At 37.9% G+C, this 24,680-nt stretch overlaps 1 protein-coding gene across 3 annotated transcripts in view; it reads left to right on the plus strand.

Annotated features, from left to right (window-relative positions):
* Positions 1 to 23,817, plus strand: part of LOC113977832 (25-hydroxycholesterol 7-alpha-hydroxylase) — a 131,167-nt gene extending 107,350 nt beyond the window's left edge. For all 3 annotated transcript variants that reach the window (XM_027704335.1, XM_027704414.1, XM_027704492.1), the window contains exons 2-6: positions 1,385 to 1,521; positions 7,835 to 8,431; positions 8,875 to 9,081; positions 15,193 to 15,371; positions 19,319 to 23,817. In XM_027704335.1, coding sequence (XP_027560136.1) covers positions 1,385 to 1,521; positions 7,835 to 8,431; positions 8,875 to 9,081; positions 15,193 to 15,371; positions 19,319 to 19,615 — 1,417 coding nt within the window. In that variant the 3' untranslated portion in view covers positions 19,616 to 23,817. The remainder of the gene's footprint in view (positions 1 to 1,384; positions 1,522 to 7,834; positions 8,432 to 8,874; positions 9,082 to 15,192; positions 15,372 to 19,318) is intronic.
* Positions 23,818 to 24,680: the final 863 nt, after the last annotated feature.

The following is a 24,680-nucleotide window of genomic DNA, read 5'->3' on the forward strand; positions in this document are numbered from 1 at the left end:
AGCAGATGTTTTGGCTGTGAGATTGTCAGGTTTGGACCAGAAGATTTACTGGTTTTCCAGAGGACAAAAGGATGTTCACAGAAACTAAAATTCAAAATCAGTAGTCAGTTACACAGAAAGAGATTGAGATATGCAGCATGATTTGACCACATCTGCTTATCTGTAAATTAAATTTATAGCAACTTTTTAAAAATACATGAACAAATCTCTGGCTTGTAATTTCCTGCTCAAAAAGTTTTAATTATGAAAATAAAATAAAACAGTAAGTACAGCATACCATGGTTACCTGTTTTTAATTTTTTTCGTTTCTGTTACAGCAGTTCAGGGGAGAATGTGACTATGGTAGGGTTAATCCAGCTACATAAAAATCCATGCTGTGTATGATAGTAGTAAAGCTTGTGATCCCTTGATCTTTGATTAGATCCAAGCTAGTAAATATCTTGTGTTTAATCAGAATGAGTTGTTCTGCATGTAGTATAAGTCACCTTCACAGATGGGATATAGCAGCAGAGTTGTTCACGAATATTTGTGTTAATCCTTTCCAGAACAAGCACGCTTTATGTTTCTTTGTTGTAAATCAGAGTCAAGCAACTAAATGCCAGCATGAAGGAAAGACATTTACTTGCAGTCAGGAATAGGACAGTGTGGGAACCTTTTTTCCTTTTTAAAGAAAAATGTAACTTAGTAGATTCCTAAAAGGTATTTTATACTATTCTGTAAACATAGCTAATGCACCATGGCTGCTTTTTTAGACTGGGATGCAAATATTGTAATCTAGAGTTTCATCCTAAACTGTTCATACGCATTTCTATCTTAGGCTATAAATATAAAGAGACTAAGATTTATTACGGTTAACGTTTAGCCTCTATTATTATCCTGTATTTTAAAGGTATTTAGTTATAATGGTAGCTATGCTGTGTGCTGGTAAGCTGAAATTACTAAAACATTATCTGTAAGGCTAGTTGTTTTGTGTGGTATGTCGGCGTCCTATTTACCTAAATCTGTCATAATTGCCTTCCAATACATCTTCCTCTGACATGCCAAATATTGAAAATGAGAGGACTCTTTGCTGGAAGACTTTCTACTGAATATCATTTTTCTGTGTTCATAACTTGATGGTAATAGCTGGACAACCTGTAGTTAAATGCATCTCAATTTCTCTCACTTATTTTTCCTAATCACCACACAGAGCCTTCAGTGCTCAGAGGTGTGATTAGATTTAATCTGCCATCATAGCTGAAGAACTTTCTGTACAACATATTATACATTGCAGGAATTATATATGTAAATAGTGGGTCTAAGTATAATATATAAATAGATATAAAGATGAGTTGCTCTCATGCCAAAGCTAATTCCTGGTTGGTTTTTTTTCTGTTTTTAACAGGAAGACTGGAGAGCCCCCACTAATAAATGGCTGGATTCCTTACCTTGGGAAAGCTCTGATTTTTAGAAAAGATGCTTTCAAATTCTTACTGGATCAGCAAAAGAAACTTGGAGATATTTTCACTGTACATATTGCTGGTGAGAAATATTTTAGTATATATCTTGATTTTTTACTATCAATGAAGTTAAACACTAATTCAAATGTTTAGTCTAGAATCTTACTGAACCAAAAACATTTTTCTGTAGCATAGACCAATAAAAATGACTCATATTTACACATATTATAAGCATAATAATTATCCATAGAATATCACTATCCACACGTGGATTTATATACATATATATATATATATGCATATTGACAGAATTCGTAGGTATGTTATGTATGAACGTAGATTTTGCCAGCACATTTAATTGTGTATTGGGGTTTTTTTTCCTAAAGAAGGGAGAACTAACATCATCTTGACACTGCACAGAAAAATATCAGATTAAATTTAGAAAACACTTTAAAAAAAAGTGCAGAATTTGCTCTCACACGTTTTACAACTGGTTGACAGGAACACAAGGGAATGAATGACACATTGACTCAGTGATACAATCAGGACTGGAACACAGGAACTTCCCGTTGCCAGCCTCTTTCTCTGATCATGCTTACTGAAAATAACAATATAATAAAGTATAGTATAACCTTGTTTCTTTCTGTATTTATAACTGTGTTACTACACTAGATTGAATACAAACATTTGAGTGATTTTACGTAGACACTTAGCTGTAGAAGAAAAACCTAGAATGAAACTGGAATCTTGAATGAAAGTTAAATTTGTAAATTTACATATGTATATGTATGTATATATATATATACACACAGATATCTACTTTTTACTAAAATCAATTTAAAATCCAGTGTTTGCCTCTGTTCAAGAAGGCAAGCTCTTTTTAGTGTAGGTGGATGTAACTGTCTCCTGCCCTTCTACATGCTGATATCCTTGTTCAAATGATCAACTTTAGAGTTAAGTCTATCTCATTTTTAGTTATTCCTGTATTTTTAGGGAGTTTCAAACAAAAATGTTAAGGGTAAAGTATAAAGCTTGCTCTGTAATTCCATGGCAGAAGCATTAGCTTTATATTTCCATATAAGTAATATTTTGCAATAAAAATAATTTTTGTCTTCAAATGTCAACTACTTTAATTGCAATCTGTGTGTTTAATTAATAAATTTTTTTTCTCTTAACAAATCTGTCCTTTTGTTCCTTTGGAAGAGCATTTTTATTCTATTAAATGTGTGATTTTTTTAATTCATTCAGGATTTTTTCTTTGGAAACTGGTATGCTCAGATTTTTTCCAAATTGAAAGTGAGTTTGACACAGTACAACACCAACTTTTGTTGAAATACAATCTTTTTTTATTGTTAATGTGCATTCACACTACAATAAAGTTTTGGCTTCCTACAAATACAGGTTAATAACTGTAATTCAGATATTATCCTAGTACATTCATAAAACCAGATACAGTCATACGTCATAATCCTAAATGTGCTTAATCAAATATTTATTTCTCTTTTACCTCTTTATTATGTTATGCAAGACTGTACTTAAAGGTTTGTGTGTTTAGGCAATCTATGAGTGTAATTTAGTTTCAGAAATCTCTATTTGCATCATAAACCAAATTCCATTTCAGATAATCTCCCCGTGTTCAAGTGTTTTCAGCAAGCCTCTCTTGATAAAGACTGAAGTAAATAGAGTGAATTCTGGATATCATTTCAGCCTTGTGCAGGGAAATGTTTGATTTTATGCATTTGTCATAATAGAGATACCACTTTTAGTTCTCTTTTTTCAGTATAGAATTACTGACCGTCAAGACTTCACTAAAGAGAAATAGTTTGTCATCTGCAAGTCAGGAAAGAAGCCTAAGCTAGTTAGTATCTCTTAACGTGTCCTGATCCAAAGACGTACAGGATTTCTATATGTCTTACTGATTTGACAAAGATGATGTTTATGCGTTCGGCAAACATAGCGTAGCCAGCTGTATGTGGACTATCATTACTTTACCCCCCTGGTGGATGTCTAAAGGTCCTGTCAAAAAATTCTATCAATATATATTGTTCTAATTATTGGTTCTCAAACTAGTTCATTTGGAAAATGCAGAACGATGCTTGGAGTTTCTGGCGTTGCCCCGTACCGGTGATGCGATTTTGCTGATTGTACTTTCCCATGTGATGAGCAAATGATTGTCATCCCTAAAAGTCGCAAGGGACATGGATGTCATCTTAATAAAGAAATTAAAAAGCAAATCTTTCTATGAGAAACAATGTAAATTCCTGACCTGTCGCAGAAAATAGTTCTCTAATTGGTTTTGTGTGGTGGTGCAGCAGAATCGTTTTCCCCAAACGTCATGCCAGCGCAGCACCACTGTACATCATTGTCAGCAGTTCAGCAGAATCTCCCTAATAAGTGGACGATTACGTAAATGCGATAGTCTTGGGGGGAAAAAAAAACCAGAAAATAAAAGAATAAGGAGGGGAGAGCAAGAGAGGGAGTCTGTGGCATTGAGATGATCATACTTCCCAAGCCTCTCTGCTTGTTAAGGGTCAGCAGCATAGGCAGACAGCTAGGTAAGAACTTAAAGAGCTTGAAACAGTTTTGTCATTTTTTCTCGGGATTAAACTTTTCCTGATAAGTTAGTAGGAGTGATACTGAACCTTGCATCACTCTCTCTAAGACTAACTCAACTTTAAATAAAATAATCTTACTGTTTTTTACTAAGCACACTTGCCTTTTCAAATACTGCTGCTAAGTCATTCTTTTCTTTAAAGCATGATACACCTACAGTAACATATCACATTTTTCTCTCTTAGGCAAAAGGTAATTTACATTAACTTCTTACCAAGCTGAAGCCTGCTGCAAGCATTACTGAAATAACATCCATCATTAGATGCCGTCTGAAATGCTTGTCTTTCATCATTAGCATTAAAAAGCTCCAGAATGCATTATTAGAGTAATTTCTTAACTATCATACAAATACTGGCTTCTGTGCTCAGATTTACCAAAGTTGACAATTTTCATATTTTCCACATCAATCTTCTATTTCTAGGAGACTGTAGAAACTAAATGGAGATAACCAGGCTATTTGCAGCACGGGTGTAATGCAGACTGAAGGACTGGATAGTGAAGTATGAATTCTCTGTAGCCATTTAAAAAAAAATCAGAGGACTTTTTACAGAAACAAGGATACATCTCATGCTTTGACTTGTTTCTACTGTATTAAATAAAATAGCTCAGTGACTTAAACTATTAAAAATTGGAATGTGACTTTTCTATATGTACATGTCTACTTATTTTTTGGTGTTGGAGGATTTTTTTGCAAACTAACAAGAAAAGGCTTAGTCTCCAGTGGTTTCTATATAAATACCTTCAATATTTCAGGCTTCCTGATATGTGGAGCCTGTGATATACCTCCATTGTTGGCTGATTTGGCATTTACCTTTTCCAATACTCTAAAGGAAATTCATGAGTATCAAGATTTTGGTTTGATTTCAGAAAAGGTTACCTTTTAGAGATAGTCTTGGCATTAGCTGCAATGGAAAGACATGGGAGGGGAGGGGGAAGATGCATTTTAAAATACCAAATAATAACTGGAAACTTTAGGAAAGATTTGAATTTATTAGTCTCTGACACCACGAGGGACAATCAGTGGGAAGAAACCTCACTGGGGACAATGACAGGATTTAAAAAGCAAGATTAAGGACCATATTGACACTTAAAAAATTTAAAATCGTAACTTGAGGTGAGAAAGTTTGTTCCACTTCGGATGTTTGCTGTTCAGGGTAGAGGAGGTGTTGGGGCATAGTTTTGTAATTAGCAATCTGTTCCTATATGGAAGAGACTGGGGTAAGCAGTGCAGCCACGTAGTGCATCTGTATGCGAGGATAACTGTAATTGTTAAAGGTCTCCATACCCACTCTCACAACAACAACTTTCTAACTGCCATTAATTAGCCCTAGATTTTAGTATTTTTCTAATTAAGAGATCTAAAATTAGATTCTGGATGACATACATGAACAAGCTGCCTTTGTTATAGAAGGGTTCCGCTTTCTGACTGTCTAGAACTTTACTAAATGCAGCAACAAGAAATATTTTGGTTTATGTGTTTATATATGTTGTTGACTTGCAGTGGTGTGGTCTGGAGCCTGAATTGATTCTACAAAATGAATTATATTTTGGTACATACTTACTTTTTGCTACCAGGAACCTGATGAGAATAATAAAATCAGGATCTGTAATATTCTGTTTCTCAGGGATTTTTTTTTCAAAGTATGTGCTAGTGTTGAGTGAATTTTGATTTGAAATTATTGCTAAAATAGTTTGTCGTCTGAAAACTCGTTTGCTGAAAATCATTTTCTTACTTAAAAATGATAAGAATTGATGTGCGTTTGCTAAGTGTCTGATTAAAGATCACAAAGAAACTCATATTTTGCATCAGAAATAAGCAGATGGTGGACAGATGGTTTAAATTAATATTAATTAAAAATCTTAACTTAAATTGTTTACCCTGTAAATGCAAAGTTAAGAAGCCAGCTTTCATCTTTAGGGTTAATAACACTCCAAATCTATTTATTAAAAATTGCTCCAATGGGCATTTTTTCCAAGCTTTGATCACAAAGATGGTAGCCTCAATAAAGAGCATGAAAGTGGATGAAAGCTGGAAAGAGAGAGTGATTCTAGGACACTTAAAAAAGATCCTGCACAGGTCGAGACTAAAAATTCTTTTCAGCCTCTGTGGTCTGGAAAGGAAGAACTGGTCAAAAAAAGGAGACTGAGAATTCAAGGTCTCTATTTCATGCCAGTTTCTCAACATATTTTTTCTTTAAAATTAAATTTACGTCTATGGTTGATTATGTTAAAGTAAAGCAAAATCCATGAGTATCTTAAGAACTCTCACACACTGTTGACAAAAAAAAAAAGGGGGTCAAATTCTGTCTCAGTTTATCCCTTCCATTTCCTTACTGGTTCACTGGGATTGCAGTTGATGTAATTGGGAGAGAAATTATGGCAGCTAATAATTGTAGAGGAAATCCAGAGTATACCCAGATACCACGGAGCACTCTGTGTGTGTATAAGTCAGAATATGGAATAACTATGATAATTCACGTATCACTATATGGTAACCATGGATACTTGTTGACATTTTTAGTGGTAGTGACTACTTTATCTTTGGACATCTGTCACAGAGCCAAATTTGGTCCTCAGTTAAGCATGTAGTGTTCCCATTAAAATCAAAGGAGATTTGTCCCTTTAGTAAGACAGAATTAGGCTGTAAGTGCTGGAAACTTTGCTATTTTCCAGATTTTGTAACTGGGATATTTCACAGAGGATGTGTACATTTTAATAAGTACCTTTTTCCGTCTTCATTCAAGGTAAGAATCAGGAACTCTAAATTTAGAATCATGTATGAACAGTTAAGATTTAACTGAGCTTTGGGAGCATTAACATTTTGATTCATGACAGTTCACCCAAATGCTTTTCTTTAGCAGCTGACTAGAATTTTAGGGAGAAATTGCAAGATTTTTTCTGGCAGGGGCGATTTAAAAAAGCATCAGACTTGATGCAATCCTATCCCTCTGTACAAGCAGCTGAAGTTATCACTATGTCACCTAATTAAGTACCCTGGGAAGGATAGGAAGTTGTTGGTGTACTCTGACACAGTGGGACTGTGTGTACCCCAAAGGAGGACCCATGGTAAAAATGGTAGCCTTCTACATTGTTAGCTATGACTTCAAATTCACATCCTAAGGTAGTCATGTTAAGCATACTAAGCACATTCTTAACAAAAAGTTAGCAAAACTTCAGGGGGAAAAAACAGATGTGGGAGAAGGTTTAAAATTTGGGGTTTTGCTGTGTGCAGTTAAACCTGTAACTGACAGATTTTGAGTTCCTGTGTCATCTACTTGGAAAAAAGCTGCCTAGGTGGCATGTTTTCCACTCCAGCCCCCATCATCCACTTTCCTCTATGAAGGTGAAATGTGTATGTTTCTCACTTTCCACTGGTAAAAACCTTCAATTTTCAAATGTTCCTATGACTCCACACTGTATTTTCATGAATTAGACCAGAGTAGTAAATGATTTATTTCAGAGCACTACAGTTGAAGAAATCACACTCCACTGTTGGCACTAACAGGAGATCAGTCTTAACAGAAATGGCTTCACACTGATTTTAGAAGAGCCTTCAAAGTGTGCACAGGTGGAATCTGCAACCTGACAAAGAGGATCTAAATAAAAGTTATTGCTTTTTTTATTATTTTTTCTGTGCAGATTTATTCACATATCTTTGGTTTTTTGGGTTTTTTTCTGCATGCTTTTTTCACAGTCTTTGGCTTATCAGTTATTGCTTCTGAAAGTGTCACCAGATTATAAAAATGCATATGTCTCTTAATTTTTTCTTTTCTTCTATTCAGGTAGATATATTACCTTTATCATGGACCCATTTCAATATGTTTATGTCATCCGGAATAGCAAGCAACTTGAATTTCATGAATTCGCTAATAAAATGGCTTCCAAAACTTTTGACTACCCAGCCTTGTCAAAAGGAAAATTCCCCGATCTCAAGGAAAACCTGCACAGAATCTACCAGTATCTACAAGGCAAGCCTTTGGATATCATTTCTGACCACATGATGAAAAATCTCCAGGATATATTTGAATGGAAATGCTCACAAGCAACAGATTGGGAAACAGAAAAAATGTACAAATTCTGCTGCTCTGTAATGTTTGAAGCCAGTTTTGTAACACTGTATGGAAGAGTTCCTGCTGCAGATGGCCACAAAGTTATTAGTGAAATCAGAGACAAATTTATCAAGTTTGATGCCAGCTTTCCCTATTTAGCTGCAAACATACCAATTGAGTTGCTAGGAGCTACCAAGAAGGTTCGAAAGGAGCTTATACATCATTTTTTACTTCAGAACATGACAAAATGGCTGGGAGGGTCAAAAGTGGTCCAAGCCAGACAAGATATATTTGAGAAATATGAGCTGCTTGGAGATTATGACAAAGCAGGTAGGAAACTTATGAATGATTGCTTGTCTAAAATAAAATAATTTACTATAGACCTTTGAAATAAAAAGGCAAAATGGCGACCTTGAAATTTTTTTATGTTCTTTCTAATTGGCTAATGATAAAATGTTTTACTCTGAAACAACCCTCTATGATAATTGATTTTTTTTTTGTGCTGAGGTGGTAAAACAAGATACTTAATGGTGATAATGAGAAAGATTATAACTGAGCTGCATTTCCTCCCCTTATTCCCCCCACCCCCCCGACATTACATTTCAAACTATTCTCATTAAGCAGAAAATTAGACTTCAGAAGCCTATTGGTCCTCATTAGCATTCACTGATCCTTGGCTGGGTCTGTGTCCTAACATCTTTTAATTAGCACACTGCAAATCTAATCAGTGTAATAAACGCTATTAATCTTCCTTTTCACTTATTTTCTCCCAGCACATCATTTTGCCTTCCTGTGGGCCTCTGTGGGAAACACGATTCCAGCTACATTCTGGGCCATGTATTATCTTCTGCGGCACCCAGAAGCTCTTGCAGCGGTGCGTGACGAGATTGACCATTTGCTGCAGTCAACAGGTCAAAAGAGAGGGCCCACATATAACATCCACCTCACCAGAGAACAATTGGACAACCTGGTCTACCTAGGTAATTTATTTTTATCTGTTAGGAAGAGAAGAGGGGCTCTCCCGGCAAACTCAGTTTATCACTCATTTCTGTTTACTGAGAAGGTGGAGGACACAGCTGCCTAATTGACATAATAACAGCCATTTACATCAATTATAAATTATGTAGTTTATAGCTGTAGATACTCTCATTGCATGTAAACATTAAAGCCTAGGTAATTAACTATGCAAGGTATGCAAAAGGCTAAATCGAAGCTTTGCAATTATTTGAAAAAAAGTTGATGCCTATTAAGTTGTTTGATTCTGAGCATCTGCCGATGTGTTAATGCATTTCAAATACTTCTGTATAGTACTGCCAAGAAAGACCCTTTTCTGAAATTAAAGTGGGGTAGTGTATTTAAACTGCAAATATATTTTTTTCCATGGGCAGTTTCTTTCTTTCTCTCCTTAACAAAACAAAAAAGACTTCTAAAGCAGGCTTCTGTTGGGCAATGCCTCCAAATGAAATATAAGAAGATAAAAATTCGCACAGTATAAATGGTGTTTTCAGTACTGAAAAAGTACCTTTATTCAACATAACGAACTTTAAGGCAGCTACACATCTTCCAGTTCTGGATCAGAGGTTCAAAGGGAGACCCTTGCCAGTGGCCATTGGAAGTTGTTTGATTCAGGAGCTGTATAGGCCTTCAGAGCATGAGCTGTTGATTTCACTTCATTTGCTAATGCACAGACACTGGCGAGAGAAATGGTAACATTAGCCCAAGAGAGGAGAGAGGGTATAGCAGGTAGGTACCTTTAAGCATCTGGAAGTCTCCACAGGGTAGACAACAGCTGAATAGAAGTTTAAAGGTTCAGTAATCCTCTCTTTTTAAATATCAGAAACAGTCCCCTGTTCAAAACAAGCTCATGTCTATAGGTCTTGGTAGCGCATGTCTATTATGTCTTGGTAGCTCATGGCGTGAACTGGTGTTCCACTCTTAAACAAAGCTTTGTCAAGAGATGATGGTGAAGCAGTGCAGTCTCTGTGCCTGGTTTGGATCTAAGTAACAGCTGCCATTCTCCAGGACAATCCAGTGTGACATGTCTCAAGAACCTATGTTCAAACTTGATTTGCTTCTTCTAGTACAAATATAAAATTGAGTTTGATCCAATTCCTTTATGTTAGAGCATTAATATTAATCTTATATAGCATGAGTCTACTAAGTTGGTTTCATCTGGAGTCATGGTTGTTTTGATGCAAATTTATCTCTAACCGATGGAGAATGCTTTTGAAATAGAGGAGATATTGGATGACAAGGACACTTCTGACATTCTAAGCATTTAATGTACTTTTAAGGAACACGAGTAAATCTGCTTCACATCAGAGCTAGCATACACCAAACAATAAGTTACCAAGCATCAAGAAGATCAAAGGAGAATTTAGTTTGTATTTGGAGACTGAGATGGGAATGGCAAGGAAAAGAAGGGGAAAAAAAGGCTCCCCAGAAGTGTAGGAATCAGGAAAATAAAAGCATGTAGTTCACTTAAACCATCTGGTGCAAAACAGTATGAACAGTTTAAAACATTAACTGTGTCATTTCTCTGCTTCTCCTTGAAATCTTGAAGTACCTTGGTAGCATTTGATTTATGTGTTGAGAGGGAAGTGCCACATCCTACTTTGTAGTATTCTTGTAACACTTTTGTTAAATTTTATAATCATGTTAAACATAATGTGATATGAACAGAAGCTCGATTTCAATCCTTCTGGGACTTAAGTCATAAAGGGCTGGATACTGTCCCATAAAATAATAATATAGAAAAAAAATCTGTACCATAAGAGAATTAAAGTCGTGCTTCGGTGGAAAGGGGAAAAGGGATGTTTTGTTAATAAATGTGGAGGCGGGACAAAGGTCCCAAATTGCATTGTTTGCACACCAAAAATTCCCCCGTTGCAGGAAGGCTCAGGCCACTGACCCCAAACCTCCAAGGCTGAGCTTTTCTTCTTCCTGCTCCCCTTGTGCCAACCCGGGGCGTAGGAAACTGGGATTTGTGTCCCTGCTCTTGAGTAAGGCAGACCAGGTGGGATTCTTGCATGTTCATCACCTTGTCATCTCATTCTCCTGTTTTAAGCGCTCTGATTCTTCGTCCTCTTTTTGGCCTACTATAACAAGAGACTTTTTTTTGATTCCTCATTCTATGGAGAACAAGCATGAATTGCTAAAAGTCTTTCTCGGGAAGCAGCATCGTTATTGTGGTCAGGTTCTTTGGGTCGAGAGAACAACATGGCCTGATTTATTCCTAAATTCTAAGCACAGTTATGTGATTTTTTTTAATTAAAAAAAAAGGCAGAAAAAACCCCAAACAAACAAACAAAACCCCCAAACCAAAACAAACAAAAAACTAAAACACTTTTAACCCAAAACAAAGCTAGCAAATGTTGGCCCTCATTATCTTTTTCTGATGGCATTTCTGGGGCAGCACACTTCATATTGTGTACGTAGGACAATACAATCCCAAAATCCAAATGTGTATTTGTGTGCACTGAGTAACATACATTGTTAGTCGTTACGGCTCACAAAAGAGTTCTAACATGGCAAAGGACACATGAGAATGGTCTGTCAGTTAAAATGGTTATAATGAAAATGCCAAGGGTAAAGCGGAGATATACTTAGTGCATGTTTAATGCTAGGCATGTTTAGTCAGTTCGTTTGTTTAATATTAGTCCATTCATTTATATGGTGAAGTATTCTTGCCTCAGGTCATTGCTGAATCCCAGATATTTCCTGCAAAAAAAGCACAGCTTGAAAAATTGTTTTGTACATGAGAAAGGATAGGAACCCAAAAACAACTAATACAGAGTGCATATTCATAACACAAATGCTAAGCATTAAAATCCTTGGTTGGATTGAAAGAAATAAATATATTTTTCTGGAATGGGCTGGGCAGTACCATTTAGTTCTTTGTAAGATGCAAATGTACTTGTTTCAAATTATCGTTTGTGTTGGCACACCATGATGCCTGTGGGTAAATGACCCCCCCAAATATTTGCATACTCAATAGCTATTTTCCTACAATACACTCTAATAATTATGATACCCTATTACCTGCTATGTGTTAGTGTAAAATTAACAATCCATTATTGCACAATAAGTTTTATAAAACATTTACCGATAGAGATCATGTTTAATTAAAATTAACTTGCCTACGAAAGCCAAATGCACTTATGATTCGCAATGACCTTTTATTACCTGCAGTCCCTTGTTTTGGCTGGATGATTGACAGCTTGCTGTTTGGCTACCATGTTGTATTTCAGCTGACAAGACTTTTCATTTTAACTCAATTTGCCTGCCTATCACAAGCTGGTGGCAGGCCAGGCTCAAGTCACCCAGCTTTGCCTCAGCAGCTTGCTCTATTTCTCATTAGTACGCATTTATTCAGTGGAAATTGGAAGACAAATGCTTGAAGGCATGTGAACTAAGTATAGCAAATTAGGGTTTAAAGACTGAATATTTATAAGTATATTGAAACAGTTTTTTAAAAAAAAAAGTCTAGAATGAATTGGAAGCTGAGTGCTAGCTTTAGTATATGAGAAATGAAGAGAGAAGTGGGAGGATTCTAAGAATAACAATACTATGAGAGATATCTCTCTCTCTCTCTTTTTTTCCCCTCTCTCTCTCTCTAGAAAATATGTAAAATCTCTCTGACAACACCTTATCAAACAACAGCCTGGCTTCTTTATGTAGCGCTCACACAGTGAAGTTTAGCATCTCATGTGTGTAAGAAGGGAGGAAAAAAATGAGGGTCATGTTCATTTGCTGCTTGGTTATCCCTTGGTATGCTTTAAATTGCCTTGTTTGTTCGGCACAAGCACAGAAACAGATGTTGCTCTACCGTGCTAGATAATTTACTGTACCTCACGGTGCAGAATGGAAGGCCTCCCAAGCTACCCAGCTGGTCTGTCAGCGGCGATGGCTGGTGTCTGCTGAACTATGACAACTGCAAGTAAAGGCTGCAGTTTTATTGTGCAGTTGTCATTCCTCTCAATGTATAGCTCCGGCATTTGTGGAAAGCTGACTGTCTATTTTTTTAATGTAAGCCTGCAAAGCCATATAAGCTCCATTCTCCTTTGTTGATCATAATGTGACTCATTACTTTTGTCATCTAATGATTATCGGCATGATCGCTCAGAGCAAGAGCCAAGCTTGCCTTCCACACATAACTGGTACTGGAAGGTAAAACAGATTTGTCATTTACGATCTGACCGCTAAGCCACACTTTGTGCTCCATTATTGTGATTAACTTCTGCGTAAGATATGCTGCCCGATTGTCATTTGGGATCCGGCAGCGGGCAGGGACTGTGCGTTTTCTGGGAGAGTGTCCACCGATAGGATGTGACCGCATCACTTGGGCGGTTAAACATAAACCTGCTATTTCGCAGCATCATTTTAATAATTATTTCTCTCTTTTTTTTCCCTCCTTCCCTCATCCTCGTTTGATTTCTGCTGTTGCTATGCATGTCGCCACCATTCCCAAATGGTGGACCAGCATGAAGTTACCAGCTTCATTTTCCACGGGTTGAAGGCAGTCTGGAGCAGAGACTGGACCCTTTCTTTGTACCGCGCAAAGTTTTGTTGCCAGAACGCTGCCAGTTGAAATCTATCGTGTCAGGTGCCTTGTGGCTATCCGCAGTAGAGGCCATCTTCTGGAACCAGGGTTCTTTTCTGGCTTCGTCACCAACAAGCCGATTTGACTCTGCCTGATTATAGTAACGAAGGCAGTCCAAAAGAATATGCACAGACTCACTGTACGTCACATTGAATCACAGCGCTGGCCACGCAAAGCTGACCGCAGCCTCATTTCTTTAGACAAATGCATGCTTAAGGAAAAACCTCCTGCAAGAAAGCATCCAGGGCCACTTTATTTGCTATGCATGCTGCACCAGATTTAATTTTTAGTGAAAGAACGTTTGTTATTATTTTTTTTCAGAGGCATCTACACTGGGTAGCTACTGTCTCTAATAAACTAACCTTTTGGGTGCAGCAATTGCAGTGCCTTGGTGAACACTTATTTGATAAGGAGGCTTATTTGATATCACAAAACGTAAATGCAGACACAAATGGATGATTACGTGCACATGAAACCCTATTTTAGGCTGTTTTTCACACTAATGATTAGAAGGAATCAAGTCACATATAACAGTGCCCATACACACTGGTGGAAAAATAGTCAGTTTTGATTACAAAGTGAGAGATGCAGCCCTAGACAGGAGCTACATGCTGATATACATGCTATCAGAATGATTTATGCAAATTATGCATATTATTCCCAAAGGAATTCCTCCTCAAACTGCCAGGATAAATTGCCGGAAATTAGCCATAAAATCTGTCGTGCTAGGAGCAAAAGGTGAAGGCCACTGGGAAAGCAAGGACATTCAGCTTCTGGAGCCTTCCAGAATGTGATGGTGGAGACAGAAATCTTGCTTTCCCCAAAACCTGAAAGAACTATGTTTTGTTTCCTCTCACTCAATTAGAAGTGTCTTTCTCTCTTAAAATTACCAAGCAATAATGAATTGCTTTCATTCACTCTGACCGTAACAGACACTATCATTTGGCAGCGTAGCGCATTGAAAAGAAAATACATTTAAAAATTCTCAGAATGACTGCAGAATTAACAAGCAGAATGATCTTTCTAACATATAGTCCTGCCATTACATCCAACAGCTTTTGAAAAGCAAGCTAAACAGCTCCATGGATGCTTTGGCTGGTGTTTGCTTGCAACCGCCAAAATATATGTAAATGCATAAAGCGTTCATATCTTTTTATTGCCTTGTTTTCAACATGATGCCTGAATAATGACTTTTCACCCAAAACTTGGTACTGCTTACAACCGACAGGATTTCTCAGCACCATCAGTGAGAATCACATCGGGAGGTTCAGCATCCCGGCTGCCTCACCCCAGCCCTGCGGGGGTGTTTATTGCCTCCTCCTGGTCTCTGCTTTATGTTTGGTTTGGTTTATGTGCTTTTTCCCTTTCTTTTCCTTTAGTCTGCTCTACTAAACCCATCGAGATTAAGCAGCTGTAGCCATGTATAACTTCCAGTCATCTTCCATATTTCTGATGCTTCCCCCCCTCCTCTGCTTTTGTTTAATCGCAGAGAGTGCCTTAAACGAGAGTTTAAGGATGTGCTCGTCCTCCATGAACATCCGCATCAGCCAGGAGGACTTTGTTCTCAAGCTTGAAGGGAATCAAGAAGTCGTTTTGAGGAAAGGAGATTGGATAGCCCTTTACCCGCAGATTTTACACATGGACCCTGAGGTCTATGAAGATCCTAAGGTAAACATTCAGCTGGTGCTACTCTTTCTACTCCAGGCACATCGAAGCAGCCAAGCCGTTTGTGATCTGTGGGTTGTTTTTTTTTTTTACTGCTGTTCCTTCTTGTGGAACAAATCTTCCTACTTCCAGATGTATTTTCTACGGCCCTACAGGTCAAAGGATTCATGGCCTGAAGAGAGAAATATGGTGATGAGACTGACTGCGACTGCTTTCAAAGGAATTGACAATTGCACATTGACTACCATAAACTTTAGGCTAAATGTGGGCTTTGTTTGGCAGTGGATCATTTGATACCCAAGGAGGGCTGAATAATAGAAGGTGGTTTAAATAGCAAATAATGTGGGCCATTTAGCTAAGTGCCCGCAAAGCATCATTGACTCTCTGAAGCCCTATAATAGCAGTGTCTTACTTGAGCCTTATGCTTTTTCACCTCCCTTCGTAGGGATTCACCCCTTCTTGATCAATTAGAGTGTTGTGAACTTGAGACTGTAAAGCTGTTGCTCTGCAGCGGAGCTCGGAGGGTAATTGTGTCATCTCCTTGTATTTTTCTCTGACGCTCGAGTTAATGAATATCAAAGACTCGAAATTAATCCACCCTGCCTCAGCCTTAATACGGCTTCAGAAGTTCACCACCTGCATGCAAATTGAATAGTCCTCTCAGCTAGGTTGCTCCCCAGATTGCTGTCCCCAGCCCAGGGTGCAACAGAGGAAGAGCAAGGAAGAGCAAGGGTGCACGCTGAGGCTGTTAAATGGCTCCTCTGCCTCAGAGGCAAGAGCTTGTACCTGATCCACTCCACCCTCCTATACTCCTAGAGCAAATGGCTGTCTCCCATGCTGATTTCCATCCTTGGCATTTGAGGCAAAGAAGAACTGGATTTTTTTGCATGCTTGTAGAAAGCCCATGTTAGAGACATTGCTCCCTGAGGCTCTCCCTTTCAGGGATTTAAAGATGTGAGGTTGCAGAGAAAAGATGAGAATCAAGTGTCTGGTTGGTGTGGGACAGCATCTCGCTGTGCAGGAACCCTGCCAGCCTCAGTGAGAGGAGGTGTGGAGCATGTTGGAGTCAGCAGGAGTAAGGTGCAGTCACTGGAATGAACGCTGGAGCCATGAAAATTAAAATTACTTCCAGGAGGGTTCTGCTGACTGTCCCCACCCAGAAATGAAGATAAAGCCTGCTAAAAAAAATAGGATTTTAAAAATAATCCGTCTACTGGCAAATAGTTTTTTAATAGTTTTATCCTTAAAAAGGATAGATAGCAGCTAACTGATAAGCTTTTTTTCATTTTATTCTTAACACTTTATTTTGGAGAACATTATTGATTTGTCAAAAGTCCATCTGTTTGTTTAGGTCCTAGACCAAAAGCATCAATGTGGAAACTGATCCCCTCCCTTATCCAATAATTGCCGGAATATATTACCATATTTCCATTGCTTGAATATATCTGCTTAGTATCAGCTCTGCTCAGCTTTCACAGTACAGCTTTAGTTCATATATTTTATCTTTTTGATAGTGAATGAGCAATCCACACATTGCAGTACATTGATTTCAGCACATGGGCCCTCTCGAAAAGTGGGGAAATCACTGTTCTGTTTGGTTCTTAAAATATGCAGTGTGCTTTCAACAATAACTACTGAGGATCAGATAGAGATGGAGAATGAATTTTTTGAAAGGTGCAGTCTTGAGCTTGTCATGTATTTAGGGAAAACTTTTCCTGGGAAAACAGGCAGCTTGACGAGATAATTTTGTAGCAATGCTTTTTCTCCTGGATACAGAAATTGAAGTTCAAGCTATCTTCTGCTTTGGCACCATATTGTATAAGTGTAAGCATATATTGGTGACCTCTTTCTCCACACATTAAGGCCTAAATAAATGAGTCAGTTTTCTATGAAGTGAATAAGTGAACCCCTAAATCCTAACACAGCTAGTTGAGGATCTCAGTAAATTAACTCTGCAAAACCTGTTGAGTGAAATATCAGGAAACCCTGCAGGAAACCCTATATGATGACTTCCCAAACAAAGCTAAATACAAGATTTGACTTACATCAATCACAGGAGATTGCTCAGTTTTCATAATACCTGTAGCAGGCCATCCACACAGAACTTCATTGCCTGTCTTTGCTCACTGTCTTCACGTCTTCCTTGCCTTGAGCCACCCTGTCTCTTCTAGGAGACCTCATGCATAGCTGAAAATTTCTTCATTGTCAAAAATTAGTCTTTATGTAGCTAGTGAACTAGCTTTTAAGGAAACACTACTCAACTCAAGGGGCTTCAGCAGCACAAGCCTGAGTCACTGTCATTGGTTACATTCCTGTCTTGAACTTGTTTTCTGCTTTCCCAATTCCTTAGACACCCATTTATTTTTTGTTAAAAGCAAGTACAAGTCTCAGAAGGCTCTTATCATGACAAAGAAAGCATAAGGTTTGACCCAGTGTGTCTGTGTGTTCAATACCACAGTTCTTAATTGCTCCAGACACCAGAAGTGCACCTTGTGGAAATGTTTGAACAAAGCGAAGAGCTCTGAATGGGATTGGGTTGGGTTTTTAAGCTATTGCAGTTCATATTTAGTGGTGCTTTTTTAGACCAGCAGGATTTAGATTTCAGGAAGTGAATCTTCTTGTTATTCTGGGCTTTCATTTGTTACTGTGCTACTTCAACTGAAGCAATAACTTCCCAGGGGAAAAGATAAGGGCATGCTTCCTTTTGGCTGAGGTGTTCAAAGAGATTGAAAAGCGTTACTTGTCAGTGGAAGTAGACATAGAATCACCTTTATTTTTGTGGAATATCCAGGCCTCTGCCATTTAGAGAAACAGGCTCCTGTTCTTCAGCACCCAGAGTTACATCCAGTCCCTTTCTCATAGACCACCTCCCCTGACACTGTTTTTTCTCAACAGCAAGACCTGCAGTGCATGGTCTTCAGGGCCTCTAATCTGGTGGGTAAATCAGTATCAGTGTATTTTTAACGGTGGTGTGGGTTTTTGTAATCAGTTGAGGTCGGTTTCTGTCTGACTGACTTGTTCCCAGCCAGCTCCAAATGGCTGCTGCTATAGCAGATGTATGCAAAGCAGGACAAATGCTAATGAGTGACCATAAGCAAGAAGTGTCTGTCATTTTTATTCAAAGCATGCAGGAGGGTTTTGTAAGTGGTTAATTTGCCATTGACTGAGTGAGGATGCCAGATCTCCTTCATTCAAAAACATGAACTATCTCTACACAGGGATCCTGCTACTGGAAATTAGTCAGAAAGATGTTCAGTTTATGGAACGTAGGTTACAAGTACAACCTCAAACCTTACTTTGTAATGGTCAGTTACTGGCAGTTGTCCTGCTTTACTCACAGCTTCTGGAGCAAAACATTTAAAGGAAAGATGTGGCAAATTAAGCAGCAACTATCTCCAACTGAAATGAAAATTGACTGCAAAGCATCAGATCTGGTTTTCAAATAACCTGCACCACTAGGTGCAAAAGAAGGATGGATTTTGCTCTAGCTTGCAAGAGCAAGATCAGTGCAATGCATTAATTTATTCATAGGCATTTGCAGAATTTGTCAGTTTATCCTTATTCATGATGTATGCACCACACTAAGTGCGTATGATGCTTTACAAGAAAATTGTCCTTCCACTAAGGTTCATTGTCCCTGCTACAAAGCGGTCAAAATCTAATTACAATCAATACAGGCCAGACACTCAGTGGATGAGATGTGGAAGTTGAAGGAACTTGATGTAAAAGGGCTAAGCTAAGTAAGTGGATTTAAGGAGTGTTCTTTGCAGGAAAGATAATGTGAGTTAATGAAACTTGAGGGAACCAAGTATAAAGAAGAAGCTGTCAGCTCCTTGTCTTCCTCTTTATCTTATTTTCTGGGTTTCAGATGCGTTACCATTGTGCAAAGAAAGCAGCTCATGTAACTGCCTTGTTAGATATCACGCTGTCTCTCTCTCTTTTATTTTCAGGAGTATAAGTTTGATCGATACATAGAGAATGGAAAGAAGAAAACAACATTCTACAAGGCAGGAAGAAAACTGAAGTATTTTCTAATGCCCTTTGGCTCTGGGATCAGCATGTGTCCAGGGAGGTTCCTCGCAATGAATGAGATGAAGATGTTTCTTTTCATACTATTGTCTCATTTTGATGTAGAACTAGCAGAAAACAAAGCTGTCAGACTTGATAACAGTCGTATGGGCCTTGGTATCCTCCTGCCAGACGTTGATATTGCCTTTCGTTACAAGCTAAGGTCCTTAAGAAATTGAGCAGCTGCCTATATGCCTTCTACTAATCTCTATGTTTGCTCTGTTTCATCACTCAGCTTTATATTTTTGAAAACATTTGCTTTTCCCTCTCTGCTTTTACCTCCTTCCTCTTTGTTTCTAAGGAGAAAAGCCATCGGGCTGGAGGTAGATATAAGATGCAGGGACATGCAAACTCAATTTGTCCTGCTTGAGTTGTGAGAAGTGAGATGAGATGACAAGACTGGCCAAGTAAATAACCCAGCATCCCTACAAGATGGATCCCCATACTCCTGGCCATGAGATGAGCAATATTTACAGGGAGGATGAGAGCAAGCTGAATCCAGGCCATTTATATGGGAAACAGGCTCAGCAGCCCTCTGTCATGGGGGTTCACCCTTGTTAGGTTGGGAGGTCCCATATACCCATCATCTCAGCATCTGCTCAAAGAAGCATAATAGCAAGAAAGGGGGAACTTAATTCTAGGGAGTGAAAGCATTTCTAATGGTTATTATTCTAACTTTTTATTTGCTCTGTTCTCTTCATGGTCTTGAGTGTCTTAGCCCTTATTTGGAAGATGTGATGGAAGTTGTGTGGGGTGGTGGAAGATGATTTGCAAGAATGTCTTACTGGCAACACATTTCTAACTTCAGTTTTATGTACTGAGGTTGTATGCTTTGCTTCTCTTACTATTTTTTTTTGTTGCAAACTGGTTAAATATGATTTTTTCCCTGCAGTCATTTAAAGTCAGAAAGGAAGTTCTGTTGACTTTAATAGGCTCTGGATCAAGCCTAAATTATCTATTTTGGCTTTTGAGCCAAAAAGGTATATTCTTCATGGAGGAAATATATGAGCCTGTTTGAAAAGATTCTGTCATCTCAAAAATTATGTTCTCTTTGTCTCACTGTTTTCTTAGTAACACGTTCATGCATTTATTTTGACTATTTTTTACCTTTGTCCATTTCTCTAAAAAGGCAAAAGAGGAAGAGGCCTTCAAGGGCAAATGTGGTATCTAAAACTACTTTTTAATATTGTTTTACTGTGCCTAAGTTTTGAATAGGCAGAGTGGTGTGACCTGTGTTTGGAAACAGACTTGTCCATCTGCAAAATTGGAAAGTAGGCTTTTCCTTGGGGCCAAAATTTGAGTGAGTGAAAATTCTGGGCAGCCACAGCAGTTGTCTGTATACTGACTGCCCAAACTGCTTCACTGGGTGACCAGCTCTTGTTTCAAAAATCAATTTCCTAGTGCATAGGATCTGAGATTTTAGACTCTGTCTCTCTTCCCAGGCATCACTTTGGAGACTGATGAGGATTCTCATCGCTGTCCAGTCTCAATTTGCCAAGATGATAATTGTGATGGGAGAATAGCCATGTCTGTGGGCCTTGCCTTGTGTTCCCAAAAACCATCTCTCTTTAGAATGTGCCAGTGTAAGTCTTTCAAAATCATAAATTTTACTCATCTCTGAAGGACTTCATGATCTATGGATGAAAATTGCTACCTACATACTAAGGATTAGAATTATTTATTGTTTTTGTGTAGGAGCTTGTTCAGTTACTCGTGTAAAGCACATACCCTAAATAAGCATCAGCAACCATAGAAAGGCTTTCAGAGATTGGCACAGCCACATTCCAAGTCCTCCAAGGAGAAAATTGTGGTTTTGTGAGATATATTGGATGAACATTTTCTATTCATATATAGAATCTATAATGTCTAGAAGTCTGGAGTACACTTACATTAAATGGGCTTTGCAGTTAATTCAATGCTTTAACTTTGCTTCAATATTTAATCACCAGCAAAAGCTGATTATTGTTTTGTGCCACAGAATAAAATTGTTTTTTATGGAGAGATTCTTGTACTCAGGTTACTTACTCCTGCGGTTACTCTGTAGAAGCTGTTCTGTACTCGGCTATAGCTCACAATCCAGTTTGGTCATTAGAGTCTCGTTTATTGGGAGAGGAAATGTTGGTATCATTACACTGTTGACTGTATTCCATTATTGCTTAAATGTAAGCTGTAAAATGTCTCATACCACAGTTATGATAAATCTTTTTTTGGCATCCAACTTTAAAACAAACCTGAAGCAACTGTGAAAATAACAGTGAGCATTTGTTTTAAACAGAAGACTCTTTTTTATAATTGTGGTCTATTTTTAGGATTTTGAATTAGAATATCACTGGCTTCTGCATAATTTGATAGGGCATAATAGGACTGTGCCAAAAGGACATGGAAATCGTTAGTAGTTTCAGATTAGTTTGCAATCAGTTGGTATAGTATCTATTTAGAAATTAAAAGAAGAACTAGATTGTCTCCAAAATATCAAATTAAATCTGTAGGGTATGCTCCATTTAAATAAAAAAGAAAAAAAAAAGAAAAATAGTCAGAATCTTTCCCAAGAGTTGCAGGAAACCTCCATGAAGACACATGGTGGCCTTGCGTCAGAGTTGGAAAGCAGTCTCTGCACCACACAAGAGGCCAGCTTTTTGCTGGGAAAAAAGTTTTATGCTCTTTTTGCTCAGGCACTAAAATAATCAAATGTTAAGCAGGGCCTGCCCAGCTTGTCCTGGAATTGTGTTCCCGGTAACCCAGGCTCCTGGTAGATTGGTTTTGCTGGTAAGCAATGCATCAATACCTTGGCATGCTCCAACTGCAGAGGAAGTGAACCTCACCCCCATCTAAAGCAACGACAGCTAGAGCAGGACAGAGGAAATCCTGCTCTAGACCTTTGGGTCCATGTACTCAGTAACTGAGGAGGTGACATATTGAGAGCCAGCAGCTGCTGTGTCTCAGGAGTCAGTCAGTCTCCATGGAGCTGGGATTCAAAGGCCCCTGGTTTTGGTATTTCTGGTCAATAAACTGAGGCAGCACAACAGGGTAAGGGTGCAGCATCCCTGGAAGTACTACCTGGAGCAAAGCTGGCCACAGAGTGCTGTGCCAAGGAGAGCATGTTTCATAACGCAGGGCACAATGCTGTTTTTGATGATCTCCTCTGGTGTAATACCCAGAAGCAACCAGTTCTGGGTGTCTGTCACTGGAGCACTAAGATGGCAAAATCATCTAAGCAGAAATAGCAGTGCTACTTGCAATCATTCAGGTGCCAGTGGGGCTGCCGGGAAAGGTGGTGGGAGGCAGTCAGACATGTTCTTCCTTGTCCCAGCTCTCCACCTCAGCAGGAGGTCTGCCCTGCCAACCCAGCAGTGTTTGGCATCCACTGACCTGGCAGGTGTAGGGTCAGGCAGGAGGGGTGCATGGGTACCCCGTGAATTTCTCTGCTGTTCCTCCAGTGAAATGGTGCATTCACTCATCACTTTGAGATGTGACTCAGCTGGTCACTACCAGCCTCTGACTATGAGTTGTTGATATCTATGGCTGTATCAATAGTATCTTTTACTATTAGAAAATATATATAAGCACCTTTTTTCTCATATAAAATGGGTTTATAGAGTCAATACAGCCCTTTATAACACCGAAGAAGAAAAGTTAATTTATCATGAACTAATGTGAATGCTAAAATCTCATTTTTTAATTATTATTATTATTGTAATCTACAGATTGTGTTTTCTCTATTTTCATGCGGGCACTCAAGACTGCTATAAGCTATTACTTAAAAAACCATCCAATATATGTGTACCTGTTTGTAAATTAGACTTTCATATCTCTGCCAATATATCCTAATGTACTAACATAAAACCATGTAAGCGTTGTTCTTTAGTTTATGCTTTTAAGCCAGTTGCATGTCACTACTTTTGGCACTGCTATTTTTATGAATAATTACTGGTCTGTGAATTTCTCTTGTAGAATTATACATGATCTTTTATTTTGTCATTACTGAACTTTCTGTCATTCAAAAGACTGTGAAGTGCTCTTAATTGTGCAAACTGACATTTGTATATAGATGAAAAACAGCTAGGTTCTACATTAATAGTTAATATCCATCATTCAGGCTCGTAAGTTGACTAAGGTATATTGTGAATTTCTGAGTAAGAAAATTGAAACTTCATTATTTTAGTAATCTAACATCTTAAATGAATTTTGTATTTCAAGGAAGCAATAAAAAGGAATATATATATTTTAATATTGAATGACTGTCCATGGTATTTTTTCCAGCTTATGTTTACACTTTTCTCACAGATTCACAACTATTGCTTTGATTTTTTAATTATTGTTTCAACATACTGCATTTTTCTGTAACTTGATCTTGAAAGATATTTCTGTAAGGAAAAAAAAACCAAACCTTTAATTCGGCACTGGCATAAAGCAACTCTTTTGAATTTAGGAAATTATCAAGTCTGTTTTTTATCCCCCCATGAAATATAAGCCAGTTCTCATCAGATGAGGAAAAAAACCTAGTACATCTGACATTCCTAGGACGGTATTAAAATTAATATAAAGATCTGCAATCCACTAGCTATTCCTAAATGTAGCTCCTAGGCTTTTCTCTTTGCAAACCTCTGTGTAGTACAAGATGTATTACCTAGAGTAAAATATTCTGTCTTAGCAGATCATTCATTTTAAAAGGGGAAATGAATGAAATTGCTACAATATACAGCACTGCACCAGCAAAGCATTACTTGACTTTTCTAGGTATCACTGTATAGCTACTGAGTTCTACAAGTAGGTATTTAATATCAAGGTTGTACCCTAAAGACATCAGTGTTTCTTCATTCCTTCATGCAGAAATGCTTGTCAGGTATGTCTGTGAGGGTTGTTGAAGATATGTCCTAGAGAAGACAGACCTGCAGCATTTTTCTGAGTTTGATAAATGTATGTGTAACTGTGCAACTGTTTTAACTCCAGGCTATATTAGAAGTTACTGAAGTTTATAAATTAAAAAGGTGGCATTGTTTGAGATCTTAGAAGGGCACGTTTCTGAGTGAGCTTTTCGTAATGTCTGAAAGATAGCTTGGCAGGGAGGAATTAATTAGATCTCTTAACATTGTATTTTATCTAATGTTTTGTTTGATACTAAGTACTTTCTTACCATTACTTGCATTGCACTGTATTTTAAAATTATTCAAGACATTAATCTATACATGACATACGCTTAACTCACGTGAGTAGAGCTATTCCATCAGATCATAGAAAATTAAG

Source organism: Neopelma chrysocephalum, unplaced genomic scaffold (assembly GCF_003984885.1).
Source record: "Neopelma chrysocephalum unplaced genomic scaffold, ASM398488v2 Primary Assembly neopelma1_22, whole genome shotgun sequence".
NCBI classification, from domain to species: Eukaryota; Metazoa; Chordata; class Aves; order Passeriformes; family Pipridae; genus Neopelma; species Neopelma chrysocephalum.